Genomic DNA, 22395 nt, shown 5'->3' on the forward strand with positions numbered 1-22395 from the left:
TGCATGATTGAAACAGATTAGACAAGAAACTGAGGCCTCTGTTCCAGACAGTACTTTGTCTGTGGAGTCAGTCAGTCTTTGCCTGACTTTCGGTCTAAATCTTTCACAAGTTACACATGTACATACAGTATGCCTATACATGAGAACATGTATATATACGTATATGTATACCCACATGTACATAAGTAAAAAATAACCCGAAGCTTACTTTGATATTTCATCTCACTCCAGAAAAGAGATGCAAAGAAGCTCTCTGCCAAGCCTGAAGTCCTAAGTTTGATCCTCAGAACCCAGAGAGTGGCCCGGTAGTCATTTTCGCCACCCACATGCATGCTGTGGCATGCACACCCCCTGTTTGTTTGTTTGGTTTTGGTTTTTTAAAGATAGGATTTATTTCCCTTTGTGTCCTGGCTGCTCTAGAACTTGCTCTGTGGACTAGGCTAGCCTCAGACTCAGAGATCCTCCTGCCTCTGCCTCCAAAGTACTGGGATTAAAAGTGTGCCACCACCACCTGGCATGGTCCCACCCCCTTTTTATTTTTTAAAAAGATAATGTGCTTTTTTGTTTGTTTTTGTTTTTTGAGACAGGGTTTCTCTGTAACTTTGGAGCCTGTCCTGACTAGCTTTTGTAGACCAGACTGTCCTCAAACTCACAGAGACCCACCTGCCTCTGTCTCCCGAGTGTGGGATTAGAGGTGTGCGCCACCATTGCCCAGCAGTGTTTTTATTTTTATGTGTGTGAGTGTTTTGCCTGTGTGTCCATCTGTGTATCATGTATGTGCAGGAGCATGCAGGAGTCTCTGGGAGTCAGAGAGGGCATCAGATCCCTAGAACTGGTGTTAAAGGTAATTATTAGGCTCCATCCGGACCTCTTAACTGCTGAGCCAACTCTCCAGCTCCAGGTAAATAATTTTTTTTTTTAAAAAAGAAAATAGACATGGAATGCTGGTGCGGATGTGGGAAGAGGTATCTTATCCACTGCTGGTTCTAGTGTGAGCTAGTGCTCCCCATTAGGGGAATTATTAAAATGGGCCTGTTGCATGACCAAGATGTACTTCTCCTGGGACTGCACCAGAGGACTCTGATCCTCCCACAGAGACCTGCCTGCATGTCCTTGCTCACTACTCCATTATCCATAGTTGCAGGGAACCAGAACCGGCCTAGAGGACCTTCAGCAGACGAGCGGATAATAAATGTGTATATCTATAAGTAAATTTTACTCAGCTGTAAAAAAGGAAAATGAAATTTGAAGGAAAATGAATGGATCTAGAAAGTATTTAGACATTTAAAAATTTATTTATGTGCATGAGTATTTTGCTTGCATATATGTACGTGTACCACATGTGTGTTTGGCACTTGTGGAGGTCAGAGGAGGGCTTGGATCCCCTGTCACTGGAATTATAGATAGTTCTAAGCCGTCATATGGATACTGAGAACTGAACTCAATTCCTCTGCAAGAGCAAATTCTCTTAACTACTGAGCCATCTCTATAGCCCCCATTCTGGAATGCATCGTATGCTCTTTTTCATATGGGAATCCTAGCTTATTCTGCTGCTTGTCTGTGTAGGTATCAGTGGAGGAAGTGTGGGCCTAGGCTGTGAGACTGGAAAGGAGATGACAGTGTGGGGCTGTCCAGGAGGCAAGGAGGCAGTAGGCCTCATATGAAGGGGGACAGGATGCTGTGGATGGGGTGAAGGGAACAAAGGGGAATGCACAAGGAGAGAGAGAAGAGGAGATGGAGCAGAGTCAGCAAAAACAAATTCTGATTGAAAATGCCAGGATGAAACCTAATACTGTGTGTGCTAATTTAAAAGTTTTAAAATAAAAACAAACCGTTATTCCATTTGGGCTTCTGTAACAAACTTCCCTATATGGGGTAGCTTTTAACCAGCATATAGTTTTGCTCATGGTTTGGAAGCTGGAAGTTCACAAGGCATTGGAAGTTTCTGTAGATGGTGAATGAACAAGCCAGTTTATTTTTTTAAATACACACACACACACACACACACACACACTCACACGCACACTTTAGCAAGGATACTAAGTACCATACTTGAGGGACTTTACCCCCATGACCTCATTTTGTTGCAGAAGACTGTTTCCTCTTGCTGTCAACTTGGTGGTTTTACCACCATTCAGACCATAACAACATGTAACCATGTTTGCTGTGTGTGTGTTGGGGTGGGGTGTGTAAGTTGGACCTTACTATGTAGCTCAGATTTGTCTTGAGCTCAGCATTCCTTCTACATCAGCTTCCCAGTGCTGGTATTACAAGTGTCAACCAGCACGCATGACTTCGTCTTCATTTACTTTAGAATTATTCTGCATTAGAAGACAGTAAGTGTTGTAGAGACAGACATGCGCTAGGGTGTAGAGGAGGTTGGGGGAGATGGGCTGTACTGGGAAAATGGATTTGAGCAGTCATGAGCTGTGTGCTGGAAGAGCAGTTTGAACAAGGGTGAGACTGACCCTGGTGTGTGGGAGGATAACCAGGGAGGAAATAGCTGGGGTATTCCCTTAGGGATTTGGGTGTCATTGAAATGGAAAATACTGTAGGCTGGATTTCTGCCTGTGGTTGCCAGTTCCCCTCCAGAGTTAACAGTGCCGCTGAGGGTGTCATGTTTGGAATAAACTGTAGGTTCTGGAATTTAGAAAGTAGTGATTAGGGCATGGGATGATCAGATTTTGGGTGTGTGTGTGCTTTAAACATCTATTTATTTATATCTGCTAACGTGTTTCCTACAATATACACAGGTCAGAAGACAACTGAAGTCAAATCTCTCTATCATGTGAACCCTGGAGAGTAGGCTCAAGTTTCAGGCTTGGTGGCAGGTGCCTGTATCTACTGCGACATCTCACATGCCCTCTGTAGAATTACCTCAGGTTTCTATGAATTGTACATGGGGAAAAGGACATGGAAAGGAAGAGAGGGTGAAGCCAAGTTTGAGGGCAGAGCAATTGGACAAGAGTAGGGTAGTTCACAGCTGGCACAGGGGAGAAGGGAGGCTGTCATCTTAATGTCAGGGGCGATGTTTGGTTCTGAAGCTAGGTGAAATGACTAAGTCTAAGGTTGGAAGAGGGCGGCAACACACAAGTCCTGTGCTTCCAACACAGGCTAGGCAGAAAACCAGAGTGTGGCAGTGCTCCTGGGAGGGCCTTGTCCTGTGCGAGGAGGCTGTGAGATGACTGGTAATAAGTTGGTGTGTTTAGTCACATGGAGTTGCTGAGAAACCTGTTTTGGAGAGAGTGGAAGAGGAAGCGTGGACGGAGTGTGTTGGAGAGTGTGGAAGAGGAAGCGTGGATGGAGTGTGTTGGAGAGCAAGGAGAGGGCTTGCTGAGTGTCTAAATGGCAGTGCTTTGGGGCAGAGGACTTGGGCAGGAGTGGGAGTGCAGACAATAGCATGGAAGTTGTTTTCCTGAGACAGAAATGTCAGGATCTTATGGGGGTGAAGAGAAAGGGGCAGGTAGGGCACACCTCAGTCCTGTCCCTAGAGTTGGTGCTTAGTGTATATTCTGGGTTCCATGCTCTCTTGCTCTGATGACACAGCTCTGGGTGTGTCTGCTGTGCTGTGGACCGTGCATCTCTTTGTAGCACCCCTGTAAGGAGGACAGACTTGGGATAAGGCCTTCCCTTTACTTACCCTCAAGTCCTGTGGCCTCAGGGTTAGCATCAGTAGAGGAAGATGCATAGCTTTGCTATAAAGCCCTGTTTCGTCTCTAACCGTGGGGGGCCTGCCATTTTCTGAATAGAAATGGAGGAGGAGTAGATGGGGTGTGTGTGGCAGAGGGAAGGTGGGGGGGGGGGAGAGGCTCTGGGAGGAGAAGAAGGAGGGGAAACTGCCTATGATTGGGATGTAAAATAAAAATAAAATTAAAGAAAATCAGTGTAAGAAATACATAGGAGCATAGGGTGAGATTCGGTCTTTTTGCCTGGGACTTTTAAGTCCCTAAAAGCAGAACTGGTTGAGGTATCAGTGTCTTCGGTGAAGTTTGCCTGGGTTGGATGCCTGGTCAATTAAGCATTTTCCACAGTGGTGGGCATGACGTTCTGACAGACAGGCAGTTGTGTGCAGTTAGTTTTGGTTGGCATTGATATTGTGGGGTCACTGGTCCCCAGTTCCCTGGGGCTCTTCTGAGCAGATTACCCAGTCTTTCTCCTCGTGGGTTTTTTTTTTTTTTTTTTTTTGGTCATTGTGGGAGTAAACACGACTTTGTTTAAAGCCCAATAAGGAGAGTAGAGACATGCCTGAAATATTTTAATGTAAACTGTCAACTTGAATATTTTTTATTTTATTTTATTTTATTTTTTTGTTTTTCGAGACGGGGTTTCTCTGTGGCTTTGGAGCCTGTCCTGGAACTAGCTCTGTAGACCAGGCTGGTCTCGAACTCACAGAGATCCGCCTGCCTCTGCCTCCCGAGTGCTGGGATTAAAGGCGTGCACCACCATCGCATGGCAACTAGAATATTTTTTGAGTAATACTTTTACAATTTCTTTTCTTTTTTTTCTTTTTCTTTCTTTCTTTCTTTCTTTCCTTTTTTCTCTTTCTTTCTTTCTTTCTTTCTTTTTTTAACAAAACAGGGTTTCACTGTGTAGCCTTGGCTGTCCTAGAACTCAGTTTGTAGACCAGGCTGGCCTTGAACTCACAGAGGTCCATCTGCTTCTGCCTCCCTAATGCTGGGATTAAAGGCGCGTGGCAGCATGGCCTGGCCTGAATAATATTTATTTTTTGAGAATTTCATACTACATATTTTGAACATAGCCTCTCCCAGCTCTTCCTGTAACCACCCTCTCCGTTCTCCCAGTCCAATTTTGAAAATTTGAAATTTCTTCATTACTCCCCCCTGCCCCGCCCCACCCCATCCCCACTGAGTTCAGTTTGGTTGATCAGCTACCCAGGTGTGTGATTGACCTATGAGAGTCACAGCATTAAAGACAGGCTACTCTCCCTCTTCCAGTGGCCATCAACTGCCATTGGATGGTCATGGCTAGTGGTGGACTTTCTGACTGCTTCCCCGTCTGTGCTGCAGTATTTTCTGACTGGAGCTCGTGTAGTCTTGTGCATACTGTCACAGTGGTTTCGAGTTCACCTGCACAACTGCCCTGTTGTGTCCAGAAAATAAAGACAGTTTCTTTGAGAGATAGCATCCACGGTTGTCTCACAGTCTTCCTGCCCCGCTTTATGAAGACCGCCAAACCCAGGTTCACAGTAAGAGTGAGGTGTGAGACGCACACTTGAATCCCAGCTTTTGGGTGAGCCAGAAGGTTGGAGGTCCAGGCCAGCTTAGTGGGAACTTCATCTCAGGAAAACTGAAAACACAAAGCTTACTTGTTTAGAGAGTGCTGGGATTGCAGGCTCACTTGGCTAACCTGCCTTGTGCACTCTAGGCCAGTTTCTGCAATCACGCCCTCCAGCCCTGGGTGGTTTCTCTTTGAGGCTGGGTCTGGTATCCCCTTTACGTCACAGTGGTTTTGAACCCCAGTCTCCCTGCTTCCATCTCTTATTGCTGGGACCGAGGATTGTATGTCCAGGTCCTGCTCTAAAATGGAAAGGACAGCCCCTGCTTATGCAGGCAGCAACAGGGCTTTAAAAGCTCTTATGAGGCTTTCTGCCGCCTTTGGGTGTGTCCTGTCTTATTTATCCTGGAAACTGGAGAAAGTTACTTTGGCTTCATGTAGCTAACTACCTAGAGAAATAACTAAAAGAAAAAAAAATGCAATTTTAGTTTCTCAGTGACTTCAAAAATGGTCCACATGTTTTTAAAATCTTAAATACATATATTTTTTGATGTATTTAACAAACGAAGCATTTTATATTTTATTGAAAAGACTTGTATTTGTATCTTTTGAATGAAACCTTAAAATCTTTCTTTTTGCACATTTTCTTCAAAGTATAGCATTATTAAATATGTATAGATGTGATTAACTTCTCAGATTCATAGCCGTTGTTTTCTAGTGAATCAACAAAAATTGTGTCTCATTAAGCATTGATATATAAAAAATTAAAAGATATCTAGGATATTTTTTGTGACTTGTTTTAAAGTACATCTGAAAATTATAAAAACTGCAAGTCAAGATGGAAGGTTGTTTAAATTACATAGTGCGGACTAAAGATGAGAACATGGTTAAGGTGGTGGTGTCAGGGAAGTTTAAACAACTCGTTATTAGAAATGTTTCCGTATAGAATCGTTGCATATTAACAATTTGGTGACTGCACTGATCATGGGATGCTGTGACTGGCCTGAGTATTGAAGATGGGTGCACACTGTCTCAGAAGTAGAAATGCATGACTGTATGAGCTACTTTTCAGCTGAAGCAATAAATTGCCGCGATCAAAAACAGCTTCATGAATCCGGAAGTTTGTGTTGGCTTACAGTTCCGGAGGGTTCCAGAGGACCAGAGTCTTTAACCATGGTGGCAAAGGCATGGCATGAAGGCCTGGGGTGGGGGCAGTTTGAAGAGGAGGAAAGGTAGAGGGACCAAGGAACAGGAAGTAGGACAAGGTAATAGCAATCCCCCTCCCCTATATAATCCCTGCAGCAAGGCTGCACCTCCTAAAGGATCCACAGCCTCCTCAAGCAGCGCTACAACTGGGGGCCAAGTGTTCAGCATGTGTGAGCCTGTGGGGGACACTTTGATTCACACTACCACATATATGTTATGTTTGCTTTCTGCGTTTCTGTAGCTCTAGACTTTTGATGACGTTTTCCTTGCTGCTTTTAGGAATCTTAGTAGTTCTGTATGGCAGTTGCAGTGATGGCCTCCATAGGCTGACTTCCTTGTGTGCCAGTGTTCCAATCTTCCAGTTATATGGCCTTTATAACCCTAATGCTCAGGAAACAGAATTGTGTTAGGCGCCTGATAGTATTAACATTTTTCTTTCAGGTTATCTGCAATGCTGGAACGAAGTAACTCAAGATGAGCAAGCTAAAAGTGGTAGGAGAGAAAAGGTACTGCAGCCTTGATATGTGTGGATATTGGTAGATGTGTGGTGTGCAGATAATGTGCAGTACGGTTATTGGGACTGATTAAATATGCGTGTTGTGTAGTGGCATGTTGTGCATATCTCACTAATGCTCTCAGTTAAAGGCTAAGCCTGGCTCACTTCCAGCATGTCTAATGAACTAGGAGTGGCTTACATTTTAAAATAGTTTAAAGTATAGTACATTTTGACATGTGAAGTAATAAGAAACTCAGAGACTCAGTGCACATTGTTGACATTTTATTGGTACACAGCCTACCCGTTAATTTGTTGTAGGTACATGGCCCATAACCCTAAAATAGATGCTTCCTGGCCCTTTACAGGAAAGTTTAAATATCCTGAGTTTAAGTCAGACAGACCTTACTGATTAGATTGGCTATACAGCCTTGAAGCAGATTAACTCTGTTATGTCCGTTTTCTCTGTAAAATTATCTTGATGTTAATGTTCTGTGGTGTCAATGGCTAAGTAATACCTCGCTGAGAAAATAGATGATGTCTTGTTAACACTGATGATAATCAAGGCTTACTCTGAGGGCAGTACTGTAGCTCATGTGTTCCTGTGTATGGTTTTGCTTTTGTAGATACTATGTTATGAAATGGAAAATGTACAACTTATTAGATAATATTTATTTCTTAAATAGTTCTGTTTTCTGGTTATTTAACATAATCATACCATAATAAATTGCATTATTTCATTAACTATAGTATCTACAGGAAGTTAGATAGGATCTTTTTTTTTAATATTAAAACGCACCTCCCTCTCTCCTGTCTTCCTTTCCCCCATCACTCCTTTCTTCTTCCCTCCCTTCATGTGCAAATGCATAAATGTGGGGGGCATGTATGCCATATTGTGCTTGTGGAAACCAGAGAACACCTTTTGGGAGTCAGTCTGGAGACTGAACTCAGGTCACTAGGCTGTGTGACAAGTGCCCTTACCTGCTGAGCCATCTCTCTGGCCCTAAGCCTTACTTTTCTGAGCAGGTCAAATAACTATCCTGTTTTCCTACTGTTAGTTAAGTTGTCTAATTTGTAGGACACTGCTATACACAGCTTGTGAAGCTCAGACTCCACTTGTCAGTTTGTTTTTGCGCTCTAAAATGAATTGTACTATATATTTATTGTTTTTGTTTTAGGCTAGTCAGTTCCTATACATTCTTACTGTATTAAAACAATTTATATTCAGAGAGTCCGGTTTTATCCCATGCTTTTTCGGTCACAGTCCAGCTGGCCTTGGTGAGCTCCCCGTAGATCAGCTCCACTGTCTCAGTGGGTGGATGCACGCCTCGTGGTCCCGACTTCTTTGCTCATGTTCTCCCTCCTTCTGCTCCTCATTGGGACCTTGGGAGCTCAGTCCAGTGCTCCTGTGAACATGGCGAACAATGAGGGCTGATGAGACACCAAGGACAATGGCATGGGGTTTTGATCCTACTTAATGTACTGGCTTTGTGGGAGCCTAGCCAGTTTGGATGTTCACCTTCCTAGATATGGACGGAGGGGGGAGGACCTAGGACTTACCACAGGCAGGGAACCCGGACTGCTCTGTGAACTGGAGAGGGAGGTGGAGAGGAGTGGGGGGAGGGGGAGAAGGGTGGGAGGAGGGAGAGAAGGGTGGGAGGAGGGGGAGGGAAATGGGAGGCTGGGAGGAGGTGGAAACTTGTTTTTTTGTTTATGTTTTTTTTCTTCTTTTCTCAATAAAAAAAATTAAAAAAAAAGAATAGAAACTAAGTATTTTCACCTGAAAAAAAACAATTTATAATTTCTATTAATATTATTGCAGTAGTTCTTGCATTTCTGTGGTCACAACACATGACAGACAACTCACAGAGAAAATATTTGTGTTAGCTCATAGTTTGAGAGCATGAAGTCCATGTCACTGTCCCCTTGACCTTGGGAAGACTATCGTGGTGGTTTGAGCATATAGAGGAGTAGTGAAGCAGATAATACACCCGCAAAAACTTACCCAGAAACTTCTAGCTGTTCCCTATTTCCTGTTTCCAGAATTTTCTAAAGCAGCAGCACCCCTAGAGACCAACCATCTAAATTATAAGCTATGGAAATGTTACCTGTTCAAACCATGGCACTTTTCATACTGCTCGGTGAGTGACCGCTGAGTGCAGTAAGGTGGACTCAGGGCCAACAGCTGCACTCGTGGAACTGCGGTCAATGAACTGTGCATCACAAAGACCTGGAAAATACCCTTGGTGTCTGCATTGAGCATGTGCAGATCTTTTCTTGTCATTGTTCCTAACCGGAGCCTTATGATTTACATCATATTAGATATTGTAAGGGATCTAGAGATGACCCGGAGTGTGTGTGGCTTACATAAGGAAGTAAATTTGGATTTCTGTGAGGTTCTAGAAGTTCTAAGACTATCTATACAGATAATGAAATTGAGAATTCAAAAATGTATCCGCCAAAGATCTGAATCAGGGAAAGAACAGTCTCAGAAGTTGTTTTGAATTATTTTTTATTTGAATTATATAAAAACCACATCAGTTTCCACAGGAAATTGTGTTTTTATATTTTCCCCTATCTCCAGACATGTTGTGGATGCTTTTTTCCTATTTTATGATTTATTTCATGGTCATGATGTGAGTCTCCTTAGCACTTGGGACTAGCATGTACATAGTACTGTGTGCATGTTTGTGTGTGGTGAGTTTAGGCGTGCATATGCCACAGTGCCCAGGTTAGAGGACACACTTTTTTTCTGGCACGTTTTTCTTGTTTGAGGCAGGTTCATTTCTCCTATAAAATTGTTCAAAGTAATTCTGTTTTAATTTCTGTAAAAGCTAGGGAGGTTTCCTGTTCTCTTTGATAATTTGTGTACTCTCTCTCCCTCTTTCTTCTTGAACAGTTTGGCTGGAAGTTTATTTTTATTGTTTTTTTTTTTTTCAATAAAACCAACCTTCTGGTTTCAGTGATTTTGGGGAACTTTCTTTTATGTGCACTGGTGCTTATGTGCACATATGTCTGTGTGAGGGTGTCAGATCCCCTGGAACTGGAGTTACAGACAGTCATGAGCTGCCATGTGGATGCTGGGAATTGAACCTGGTCCCCTGGAAGAACAGCCAGTTCTCTTAACCACTGAGCCTTCTCTCTCCAGCCCCATTTAGAGTAGTTTGCCTTCCTCCTCAAGTTAAAAAATATATGTTGTAAGCTAAGTGACTTGAGATGGTTCCCCTCCCTCCCTCCCTCCCTCCCTCCCTCCCTCCCTCCTCTCTTTTCTTTTTTTTTGAAACAGGGTTTCTCTGTGTAGCCATGACTGTCTTGGAACTCCCTCTGTAGACCAGGTTGACCTCTGAACTCAACAGAGATCCACTGCCTCCCAAGTGCTGGAATTAAAGTCATGTGCTACCACTCTCTGACAATATATTTCTTTTCTGATTGGGCTATTAATTAATCAGTTAATTAATTTTCTTTGTCACGGCATTGCATATCTGATTAATTCTAATGTTTTGTTTTTATTCAGTTCAAGATTACTTTTTAAAAAGACTGATTTTTATGTATGCATTTATGTATATGGGTGTTTTGTCTGCATATAGTCTGCATACCAAAAGAAGCCATCAGGTACTACAGTTAGAGGTGGCTGTGAGCTGCCACCTTGGTGCTGGGAACTGAACTCCTCATGACTCTGGAAGAACAGCCAATAAGCAGCCAGTGCTTCTAACCACTGAGGCATCTCTCTAGTTCCCTCATGATTACTTTTAATTTTGTTTTAAAATTTCCTTTAATCTGTGTTTTAAAGTGTTAATTTCTAAGTATGTGAGGAATTTTCAGTGGTTTTAACTGATATTATTTTAGTTTATTTGTGGATGAGAAGATGCACTGTCTGATGAAGTTCTTTTGACACTGTGTAACTGCGCTTCCCGGTGGAGCGTGCGCTTCCCTGTGGAGTGTGCTCCATCCGTGCTGCATGTGGATGTGCATCCTGCTGCTGGAGGCCCTGGGAATAGCCAGTTACACTGATGTGTGCTACATTCAGACACTTCATCGCTCTCTCATTTCTGTCTGTTGATATTGGGATCTCCATAAATTTGCTTTTATGTTCTGTAAATTTTGCTTTATAAATTTTGAAAGTATTATGTCTTTTAAGACGTTACCAAGGATTGATCATTACAAAATGTCCTTTGTTTCTGGTTGCCTCCTCTCCTCTCCTTTCTCTCTTAAGTCTATTTTTCTGATGTTAATATAACCACTCTAGCTTTTAAAAACAATTAGAATTAACATATATATCCACAATCTTTATTTTAAAAGTTTTATTTTATGTGTATATATGAATGTTTGCATGTCTGTCTCTGTACTGAGTGCTTGGTGCCCTCCAAGGTGTGAAGAGGGCATTGGATTTTTTGAACTGGAGTTAAAGATAGTCATGAACTGTTCTTTGGATTCTGGGAATTGAACCCAGGTCCCCTGGAAAGGCAGCCAGAATTCTTTAACCCTGAGCTATCTCTCAACCCCTATTGTTTTACTTTTAGTCTACTTTTCCTTCAAGGAAATATTATTTTTATTCTATTATTTTAAAATATATTTTATTTTGAAATTAAATATAGTTTAATTACATAATTTTTCTGCTTTTCATTCCGTCCTCCAATCCCTTCCATGTAACCCTATCATATTCTCTCTCAAATTCATAGCCTCTTTTTCTTTAATTGTTGACATATGTTCCAAAATGTATATATAGCCTGCTTAGTCTATACAGCGTTGCATGTATGTATGTATGTATGTGCGTGTGTATATGTTTTCAGGATTGACCACTTGGGATTAGATAACCATTTGAGGGGGTTCTTCCAGGGGAAGGCTGTTTCTTCCACTCTCAGCCATCCTTAGTTGCCCATAGTTCTTTGTCTAGGGCTGGAGCCCCAGGAGAGTCCCCCACCATGTTGCATGTCTGTTGGTATTGTCCAAGTTCAGGTCTTCTTTAGGCAGCCATGTTGATGAGCCCTCATGGGTAGTAGGTAGCTTTTCTGTCATTTATAGAAGTCATAACCTCACAGTATACTTGCTGTTCTGCTGGAGTCTTTTCACCTCCTATTCCACATTGTTCTCTGAGCCTCGGGTAACAGAACTGTGTTGTCGATGCATCAGCTGGGACTGGCACCACCTGTTTTCTGCTTTGTGTTCAGATGTGACTTTCATTAATGGTCTTCATCTGTTGCAAAGTGAAGGTTGTTTGTTTGTTTTGATGAGGTATAAGAGTGACACTTATCTGTGGGTATAAGGATGAGTATTTAGAATGTGGTTAGGAATTACTCGATCCAAGATCCATGACCTCACTAACTCCGAGTATTGGCTGGGTTTCCCTCGTGTTGAAAGTACCTTACGTCCAATTAGAGAGCTGTTAGTTACCACCAAGAGATGCCACATTCCACACTTGGGGCTGTTGTTATTTCTAGGCATCATAACTGGGCAGGACTATTGGCTGCTTGCTTCCCTTCCTAGCTTGTGTGGGACTTTCTTGGTACCATGAGAGCGAGTCCTCTGGGCTGTGTCTGAAGTGCAGTGTGTCTCCAGCAAAAGGGACTTATCTTCCATCTCTGGGAGGCAGCCAAGGCAACAGCAGTAGCATGTAGTCTATTTGAACTCCCTTGACTAACAACCCAAAAGGGGGCTTCTCATGTCCAGTATGGGGATTTTTGTTAGATTGTTTATGTTTTTTGGGGAGGAGTGTTGTCAATCCAGGTGGGAAAATTTTAAACTGTGTATCTGTACAAACATAGGCTTATATGTAATTTTAGATAAGTATATAATAATACAATTCTTTATGACTTTTTCAGACATCATTACTGTCATTTCCCCCTCATCCTGCCCTCTTGTCCCGGGTTGACTGCCCTTCCCTTCTGTAATTTAAACCCTCCCCTATTTTTTTCATTTATCTGTTCAGATCACTTACATCCTTGGATAGTCTCTTTATACTTGTCAGGTTTCTGTGCTTACTCTTTATTAAAAAGTGTGAGATTGTTTTGTTTATAAATTTGAGGATATTTACTAGAAAATAGATGTATTTATCTAGACTATACAGTGAGGGACTGAGGAACTAATTATGGACATTTATAGACAAAATAACTTTCTAATTTGTTGTTGTTGTTTTTAAACACAGCCTCAGGTATTCATAGCCTTAGACTCAGTGTGTGGCCAAGGATGGCCTTGCACTTCTGTCCCTCATGCTTCCCTTCCCAGGTGCATCTGGAGTGACAGTTGTGCCCCATCACAGCTGACTCCGTGGGGCTGGGCATTGAGTCTAGGTCACATATCAACTGAGCCTCATGCCTAGTGTTGAAGAGGCTCTTTAAAGAAGTAAGGCATGGATGCTTCAGTCTTGGTATACCACATGCAACTGAAATTAATAAAACCTGGAAGACCATGTCATGTTCCATTATGATTTTTTTAAAAAGCACAAACTTAAGTAGTTCATTTGTGCTTAAGATACCCATCACACAGTAGGTGCTTTTATCTTTGCATTTTGAGCATCTTTCTGACCACCTTCTTGCTCGGAAGGCGGCCACCCAACAATGTGGCACTCACTGCCACAGTGAACCAAGGCAATAGCTGCTGTTCTCACAAACTCAGCACAGCTATTGTTAGCTTCCCAGGCCCACTAGGACTCTCACCATGTTATCTTCCTCTCCCTGAGGAGCTATTGGCAGCTGATGGTGACTGAAGGAGGGATCTAGCCACTCAGAAGTTGCCCATGCTGTAGTAAACAGTCTCCCACCCGTGCTCTTGTGAGCAGACAGTTCTAATTAAACTTGGTTGGCCACACCCAGAAGACATGAAGGCAGGAGGCTGGACTTTTTGAGGAAGAAGGATTTCTCAGGAAAGGGAAGAGGATGAGAGAGAAATGGGAGGGTTGTGAAAATGACTAGAATTTATTATACACACGCATGAAACTGTGAAGGAATAAAGAATGGGGACGAGAATGCAATGCCAAGGACAGTTTTAGGAAATATGTGCACCCTGTCTAACCATTTGTGGTTGGCATCTTTATTTAGCTAAACCCTCTCTCCTGTGCACTCCTTCTAATGTCCTCATTCAGGGACTGGAGGGGGTGCCTCTTGAGGAGCACAGGTGACATTGAGAGGCTGTGAGGCAACAGACTGGATGGATTGCCACCATAGGGTGTGCAGTGGGCTGAGATCAGGGTATTGCAACAAGGCAGATGGGACAGCTTTCCAGGAATCCGGCTGTTGCGGGTGCTTGCCTTGTGTGGAATGTGGAGGGCTCTGCTGCTTGGTGCTGTTCATGGCAGGATGTGCTGCCTCTAGCACTGAGGGCTAGGTGATCGAGGAAGTGCTGTTGGTGGCAGGCTTCAGAGAGCCGGATGGAGGCCAAGAGCACATACCAAATGATCAGAAGGTCTCCTCTTGTTTGCTCATCAGCTGCAGGTGATTGGGAAGCAGTTTGATTAAATACATCAATTCCTGAAGATTCTGGACTCTTCCTGGCTCTGGCCTGACAGCAGGTGGGGGGTGGGGCAGGTAGAGTCTGAGTGTGGGGAGGAAATGGAAATTGAAATTGCAGAATGTCTTGAGTGTGGGGAAGAAAGCATTAGACACTTGCCTTTGAAAATAGGGAACACAGTTCTCACAAAGGAGTTAATGTTAAGCCTGGTTGACCTATGGATAAAGAGAGATAAATGGAAGGGTAGTGTGTAGACTATGTAGATCATTCTTCCAGGCTTACATTTGTTTACGAGTGTACAATGGAGAGGAGAGTATCTGTTTATAATCTGACTATCTGGGTTTTGTGTCTGTTGAAGGTTTTACATTATTTTGTGCCATTTTACTGCTCTGGTACTTGATACAGTTTTATATAAGTACTAGGCTGATGAGATGGGTCAGGAGGTAAAGGCAGTTGGCACCAAGGTTTGACACCCTAAGTTTGAACCTGGGGACCCACACAGTAAAAGGTTAGAACCAATTCCTTCAAGTTCCGCTCTAGCCTCCACAGTTAATAAATATCTCCTCAACAAATTTAAAATGTACACATAAACAACAGACATTGAACTTAGAGAAGAGTACAGTGTAACTGATGAAGCATTGTGTGAGACGAGCTATAGCTGAGCTGGTGGAGGAGAGGCCCCAAATGCAGTGGAGCATAGGTTCAAATGTGCTCCTGCCATGTGCAAGGGTTGTTCAAGGGCAGCAGAGTGACTTCTTTTCCTGGTGTATGGCTTCCTGTCTGTCTCTGCATTTTCTCTAGTTCTTAACATCATATAACCAGTAGAAATGGGAGCAGATACAGATAATTGCTGTCTCATGTGTGCTTACCTCTCATTTGGCTAGGACTTAGATAACATGGTCATATGTCATGTGGCAGTCACAGGACTAATCATAGATATTTGAGTTCTCTTCCTTTGGGCACTGGCCCCGTTTCATTGCTGTCACTGTGATGAGATATTCTTACAGAAAACAACGTAGAGGAAGCGTTCATCTTAGCTTAGAGTTCAGCGTTACCATCCATGGTGTCAGGGGAGTCGCAGCAGTGGGAACTCTGTGGTGTCATCATTTGACAGACCCCACATGCATGGCCACAGGCCAGCCCGATCTAGACAGTTTTGTATTACAACTCTTCCTGGGCAGCTATAGGTTGTGGTAAGTGGACATTTAAAACTAACCATCACGACACATTCAGATATATTTTCTTTAAAACCCACTAATGGGTGTGTGACTTGTTGAGGAAGTAGTGAAAAGAAGCAAAAGGCATTTCTGATCTCCAGAAGGCAGATGAGGTGTTTAAAAGGCACCATGTGTGAGGAAAGGGAGAGAAGAGATGGGGACAGCTGGCTTGAGATCCTAGCTAGTGTGTGTGCTGGCGGATGTGATCTAGTAAAGGGATGGCATCGTTATCATCATCATTGTTAGCACCACCATCCCCTCCTTCTCCTCTCCTCTCTTTCTGTTTCTGAGACAGAGTCATTTGTGTAGCCCTGGCAGATCGTCACTTAGGGTTTCTGTTGCTGTGGTAGACACTATGAGGAAGGCAGCTTACAGAAGAGGGTTTGTTTGTTTGTTTGTTTGTTTTGAGCTTATAATTTCATAGGGCCTATGATGGCAGAGTGGAGGTAGCAGGTTCAGGTAGTCAGACCAGCAGCTGAGCGCTCATATTTTGAACCCCAACCAGAAGGCCAGGAGCACACTAGGAATGGTACAAGTCTTTTGAAACCTCAAAGCCTGCCCACAGTGTCACACATCCTTCAACAGGGCCACCGTCCCTAATCTTTCCCAAAGAGTTCCACCTACGGGAACAAAGTGTTCAAACATTTGGGCCTGTGGGGACGTTCTCATTCACAGATGGTCAGTCAGTTCAGACACAATCCAACACACTAGCCAAAGGGAGTGTGACAATTTGTGTTGTTACTGTATGTGTAACATGTGTGGGAGTGCACACGCGTTATGGTGTGTGAGAAGGTCAGTGAACCACTGTGGAGTTGGTTCTTCAAAAAGAGGTTTCAGGAAAGAGAATATATTGCTTTTCTGCCCAAAACCCAAGCCAAGTCAAAGAACTGGAAAGCCCAAGCTGTCTGAGAACTTGCTGGCTCTGAGTGGCGAGTGGCCCTGTGCTGGCTCTGGTGTCCAGGCTCAGCCCTGACTGCTTTCTTCTTGCTGGCTGTAGTAGCTATTGCAGCCACTTGGCCATCTCTGTCTCAGCAGGCATGTTCTTGTCTTGGAGCTTTGGTGGTTGTGACCCTGTCTGCTGCAGTCTATGTGGCTCACGTCTTACTGCTGGGTATAGCTTTCCAGCGAGGTGAGCATAGAGACTGTCCCACCTTGCACACGTGAATCCTCCACCCTCCCTCCAGATCACTTCCCACCACCTGAAAAGCTGTGTAATTCGTGCATACACTTATTTGACTTGTGTGTGAGAGGTAGATTTTTTATTTTATTTTATTTCTTTTAAGATGATGTCTTACTCTATACCCAGTGTGGCCTGGAACTTGAGGTAGCTCTTTTGCCTCAGCCTTCCAAGTTGTGGGTTTACAGATAACAGTTCTGCAAAAAGCATGGAGTAGGGAATGGAGCAGGGCAGGAGAACAGGGTTTCAGTTTTGAAAAGAGCGGAGGAAGTGCAAAGCCTTGGAAAGTAGAAAACTTGGCAGGTGCGATAGGAGATTCCTGGATGGGTGAACGCATGTTTGTTGTTTGTGATTTTCTGAAACAGAGTGTCTTCCAGTCAGAAGTTAGCAGTGGTATAGAGGCAGTGAAGGGCTGTGGCATGGAGTGGTTAATGTTTAAACAGTGGCCTCTCTGAGAAACATTCTCTTTGCAGCTGGCACAGAACCCACACTAATGGAGAGTGTTCTTTGTAGCCTTCCCAATAGTTCTCGGGTTGTCGGGCTCTTGGCTCAGCTGGAGAAGATCAATACGGACCCTACAGAGTCAGATAATGTCAGATATGTCACATCCAAGATTCTGCATCTGGCCCAAAGTCAAGGTAAGCTGGAATCCCTTCTTGTTTTTGGAATACTTTTTCAATTCTTTAAAAATAGATACTAAGAATGTTCTGATTTTTGATATGAAGAATATTCCAGTTTTTGAGAACTGATGGTTTTCTGTAAAAAATGGCCTTTCTCAGCCTGACTTAAGGAAGTAGGAAACTGAATGACTTTGGAGGAAATTGATTTTCAGTGCACCTTTTTAGATCTGATCCCTGATATCACAGATGCCTGAGAAACAGATTATGGAGAAAATATGTATTTTGACTCTGCTTCAGAGGCACAGTTCATTGCTGCACTGCTTTCAGGAGACCGCACGCTGCGATGGAAGAGTGTGGGGAGCTAAGTTGTTCCCTTCACAACAGTCAGTGAGCAGAGAGCCTGTGTGTGTGTGTGTGTGTGTGTGTGTGTGTCTGTGTGTACATCCCTCATTTTATCTGAGGGTCTGAAACCCCAGTGTGTCGGGTAGTGCTGCCTGCACTCTCCACTTAGAAGTCCCGGCATCTCAGTCCAGAACAGTCTTCACTCAGCACTGAAACATATTTTGTACCCAATGTCCAAGGAAGATCATAGTTTTACAATTCTATCTGACACGACATCACTGGCCCTGGTAAAAGCACATCCACAACAGTTTCCTGCCTAGGTCTCAACAGTTGTGGTCCTCTCCAGTCTAAGCCTGAAGGCTCTCTGGAGACTCTAGCTGTGAGCCCCCAGGACCCCCTTCATCCACTATACAGTTCCTTCCAATCCTAGTAAACTGTTCAGTTCTGTTGCTTCATGCCTGACATGTGGTGCATGTGCTAGCATGATATGAGTCTTACATGCTGGGATCATCCTGTCCCTGCAGTGTTCCCAGCTGTAGCCCAGCTGACTTCTTCCCTGTGGGGCTTTGCTTTTTGCTTGCAAATTTACTCAGCAGGTGTCTTTGTTCTTGGGATCTTTATCATGCAGGTAATGAGAACACTTATTGAAAAGGCTAACAGATTGGAGCACAGGAATGGATTTTGTTGTAAGGAGGCCAAGAAACTGTGATGTTTATTTTTTTATTTTATTTTTTTAATTTTCATATCTTTTGGGGTTTTTGAGATAGGGTTTCTCTATGTAACTACCCTGACTGTCCTGGAACTCACTTTGTAGACCATGCTGGCCTCGACTTCACAGAGATCTGTATGCCTTTTCTCCTAATAGATGGGATTAAAGGCCTATGCCACTACTACTTGGCAAAACTATGGTGTTTAAAGGATTTTCCACATGAATGTCAAAGTCATGGGAAAACCTGGGAGTAGAGTGGAAAACTGCTAGTTTAACAGTTTGTTTTCATTTTAGTGTCTAGAATCATAGGATGATGGTTCAGGCTGATGAAGAGTTAGGACAGCATTGGACTGTGCTCACAGGCAGAGGTTCCCACTGTTTGCAGCTACAGTGCAGTGGCTTTGGTGACACAGAGCTCTGCGTCTTCTGAGGATGTCTCCAACGTTAGTGTGAACAGTGACTTGGCTGTAGGGAGGCACCCGCCTTCTTTCTATACCAAGATGACTGTTTGAAACTGCATTTTCTTTTCTTTTTTTTCCCCTTTGAGGCAGGATTTCTCTGTGTAACAGACCTAGCTGTCCTGGGACTAGCTCTTGTAGACCGGGCTGACCTCAAACTCACAGAGATCCACCTGTGTAGTAATAGGAGCGGCGGAGCTGCGTCCCCAGCACCCTGGTTGCCTGGCTAGCTTATGCCCCGAAATAACAACACACAAATTGTATTCATTTAAACACTGCTTGGCCCTTTAGCTCTAGCCCTTACTGGCTAATTCTGATATCCCGATCAACCCATCTCTAATAATCTGTGAGCACTGGTCTTACCGGGAAGATTCTAGCCTATGTCCATCCTGGGTCGGAGCTTCATCGCATGTGTCTGCCCGGGAGTGGGGCATGGCATCTCTCTGAGGCATCTGCTCCCGAGAGGAGAGCTGTCGAGTCTGAGCTCACTTCCTCTTCCTCCCAGCATTCTGTTCTGTTTTCTCCACCTACCTGTGTTCTAACCTATGAGGCCAGCCAAGCAGTTTCTTTATTTTTTTAACCAATGACCTTCCTCCATCACACCTGTCTCTGCTTCTCTACTGCTGGGATTAAAGGCATGTGCCACCACTGCCTGGCTTTGTTTTCTTATAAAAATCTAATAATTTTTTTTTGTGGGGACAGAAGGGAATCCCACATCAGGGACAGCTGGGCTGAGGGGTGGACTATATACTTAAAAAAAAAGAATTTCAGTTTATGAGCACAGTATGCCTGTAGGTGAATTTCCACGGTGTTTAGCACTAGCAGAATGTAGCGTGAGCAGATATGAGGGGTGTTATGTCTTCATGCCATTTGTGGAGATACATGCTTTGAAAGGCAGAAGGTTTAAGTTGTGACAGTCACATGGACTGGCCTGAGATGATGGCGGTCACTGGTGAAGACAGCTAGCCGTGCAGCTGAACTCCTGTGTCCTGGTGTAGCACATGATACCTTTCACAAGCAGGGTCCCACTGCAGCCTTTGCTCCTGTGTGAGAGCGCTGCGCTGGGCAAGCGCAGACCACAGGAGGAAGCAGAACTTAGTTCTGGGGGGGAGGTCCTCAGAGTAGAACTTAAATTAAGTTGTGAGAAATCAACACAAAAGAAGGCAGTAAAGGGAGAAATGACTGTAAGAGACTTGAAATACTTACGGAAAACTGTACTGTTAGTCTTTTCCATTCCTACAGCTGGTATTTTTCTCTCATGTAGCCCTCTGCTCCTAAACTGCCTTGATTATCTCCATATGAAACACAGAATTTAGCCCTCCTGTCTTTGAAGCTTAATTGTAGAATATATACTACATTGATATTGGAGCCTTTGTCTTTCACTTTTTATACTTCAGAATATTGAGATTAATGTCGTGGTCCCCTGCATTAACAGTTCTAACATCAATGTCCAAGTCTGAAAAAGTAGAAAAGGGCTCCAAACCTCTGAGTGCAAAGACTGTGTTCTGAGAGGTCTGCAGACTTGGTAGAGACGGGAGCTCCGGGTCTGTCTCGTTCCTTCTCTTCTCAACTTCCCTGTTCCCCAAGCAGAGAGAATGTAGGTGAAATACATGGAATAGGAACAGTTGGTTCTTTCTTGTTAGGAATTTTATCTCTTTGTGAATCAAAGAATAATAAAGAAGATGCAGGGACTTCTGAGTAAAACAGAAGTATTTGCAGAGTTCCCACCCAGTGGTAAGGACAGGCATTTGAGTGAGAGCATCTGCAGCTTCTCCCATAAAATCTTTCCTTTGATGGTCCATTTATGTGATTCAGAATTTTGATCTAAGTATTAAATACAATGGAAATGTTTGAAAATGGCCTGAGCTCATTTTGATGAGCTGTTTTTCAATTATGCTCATAATGATAAAAAAGTCTTCCATCATAATTTCCACCTTTTACAACTCACTGCCAGTTCTAATTTTAAGATTTTGGAAGGATTGGCGGGGACTTTTCCTGGACTATGATATTTAAGAAGAGAAAGTCTTGTTAACTGAAAATGGAATCCCATCCACAGAATAGAATTAAAAGCTTTAGAGGGATGAGCATCCATGAGTCAGCTTAAAGTGTTTACAGTGTTAGCTATATCTAACAAAATGTTACGGCTTTCTGTTTTTGTATTTTTGGTTCACATTAATGATAAAAAAAAATCATTTTTTACCTTTCAGAAAAAACAAGGAGGGAAATGACAACCAAAGGTTCTACGGGCATGGAAGTTCTGTTGTCAACATTGGAGGTACGCACCACAGCCTTAGTGGTAGAACTGTCACAGGTTTGTTGAAGTCACACACACGCACACACACACACACACACACACACACACACACACACACACACGAGTGCACTAATAGGTATTATGTAAACATATATTTCTAAATGATTATACTAACTTAAAATTTAGTCTTAGATATTTTTAAACACTTTGTTACTATTCTGTCTGTGACAGAGGGCACACCTGCCATGACACATGTGGGCCAGAGGACATTTTGTGGAGTCGGTTCTCCTCCCACCTTGATGTGGGCTCTGAGGATGAGAGTCACTGCAGAGCTGTCCGAATGGCCCTGATTTTAGTTATTGTTTTAATTAATCTGTCCACATCTGTGTGCATGTGCATGTGCATGTGAGTGCAGGTGCCCATGAAGGCTCGAGGTGTCCGACCCCCAGGATCCCTAGGTGCTTGTGAGCTGCTTAACTGATGACGGTTCAATTCCAAGGACCCACATGGTAGGAGGAGAGACTCTGTGTCAGCAATTGTCCCAGGAACTCCATGCCTACCTCCATATACATAAATAAGTAAATGTAAGAAAAATGATGAAGATATTGAAGTTTTAATATGAATATAGTAGAGGTCAATATAATTGTGCCTAGAGAAATTAGAAAAACCAGCTGGGCGGTGGTGGCACACGCCTTTAATCCCAGCACTCGGGAGGCAGAGGCAAACTCTGTGAGTTTGAGGCCAGCCTGGTCTACAAGAGCTAGTGCCAGGACAGGCTCCAAAGCTACAGAGAAACCCTGTCTCGAAAAACTAAAAAAAAAAAAAAAAAAAAAAAAAAGGGTCTGGAGAGATGGCTCAGAGGTTGAGAGCATTGCCTGCTTTTCCAAAGGTCCTGAGTTCAATTCCCAGCAACCACATGGTGGCTCACAACCATCTGTGATGAGGTCTGGTGCCCTCTTCTGGCCTGCAGGCATACACACAGACAGAATATTGAATATATAATAAATAAATAAATATTTTTTTTTAAAAAAAAGAAATTAGAAAAACCATTTGTTAGACATAGGTAGTTACCAGCAGGTTAAAATATTTGAAACATAAAATCAGTGTTTTAATAAAGCAAATCAACTGTTTGTTTCAGAACACGAAAGATCTTCAAACTATACTTAATATCTTAAGCATTCTTGTCGAGCTGGTATCTTCTGGTGAGTTTTGATTTACTTTGGTTTGATTTGTGTTTGTAA

The 22395-nt window shown here is 43.2% G+C and overlaps 1 protein-coding gene across 4 annotated transcripts in view; it reads left to right on the plus strand.

The window, feature by feature from the left end:
• The window catches only part of LOC121453357 (cytosolic carboxypeptidase 1-like), a 131718-nt gene that overhangs the window by 15370 nt on the left and 93953 nt on the right, over positions 1–22395 (plus strand). For 3 of the 4 annotated variants that reach the window (XM_041660081.1, XM_041660079.1, XM_041660082.1), the window contains exons 2-5: positions 6883–6947; positions 17285–17409; positions 21108–21175; positions 22293–22356. In XM_041660081.1, coding sequence (XP_041516015.1) covers positions 6916–6947; positions 17285–17409; positions 21108–21175; positions 22293–22356 — 289 coding nt within the window. In that variant the 5' untranslated portion in view covers positions 6883–6915. The remainder of the gene's footprint in view (positions 1–6882; positions 6948–17284; positions 17410–21107; positions 21176–22292; positions 22357–22395) is intronic. The other variant, XM_041660078.1, reaches the window with a different exon arrangement.

This window comes from Microtus oregoni, unplaced genomic scaffold (assembly GCF_018167655.1).
Source record: "Microtus oregoni isolate MIOR12 unplaced genomic scaffold, Mior012 000011F_ref0000422, whole genome shotgun sequence".
Classification (NCBI taxonomy): Eukaryota; Metazoa; Chordata; class Mammalia; order Rodentia; family Cricetidae; genus Microtus; species Microtus oregoni.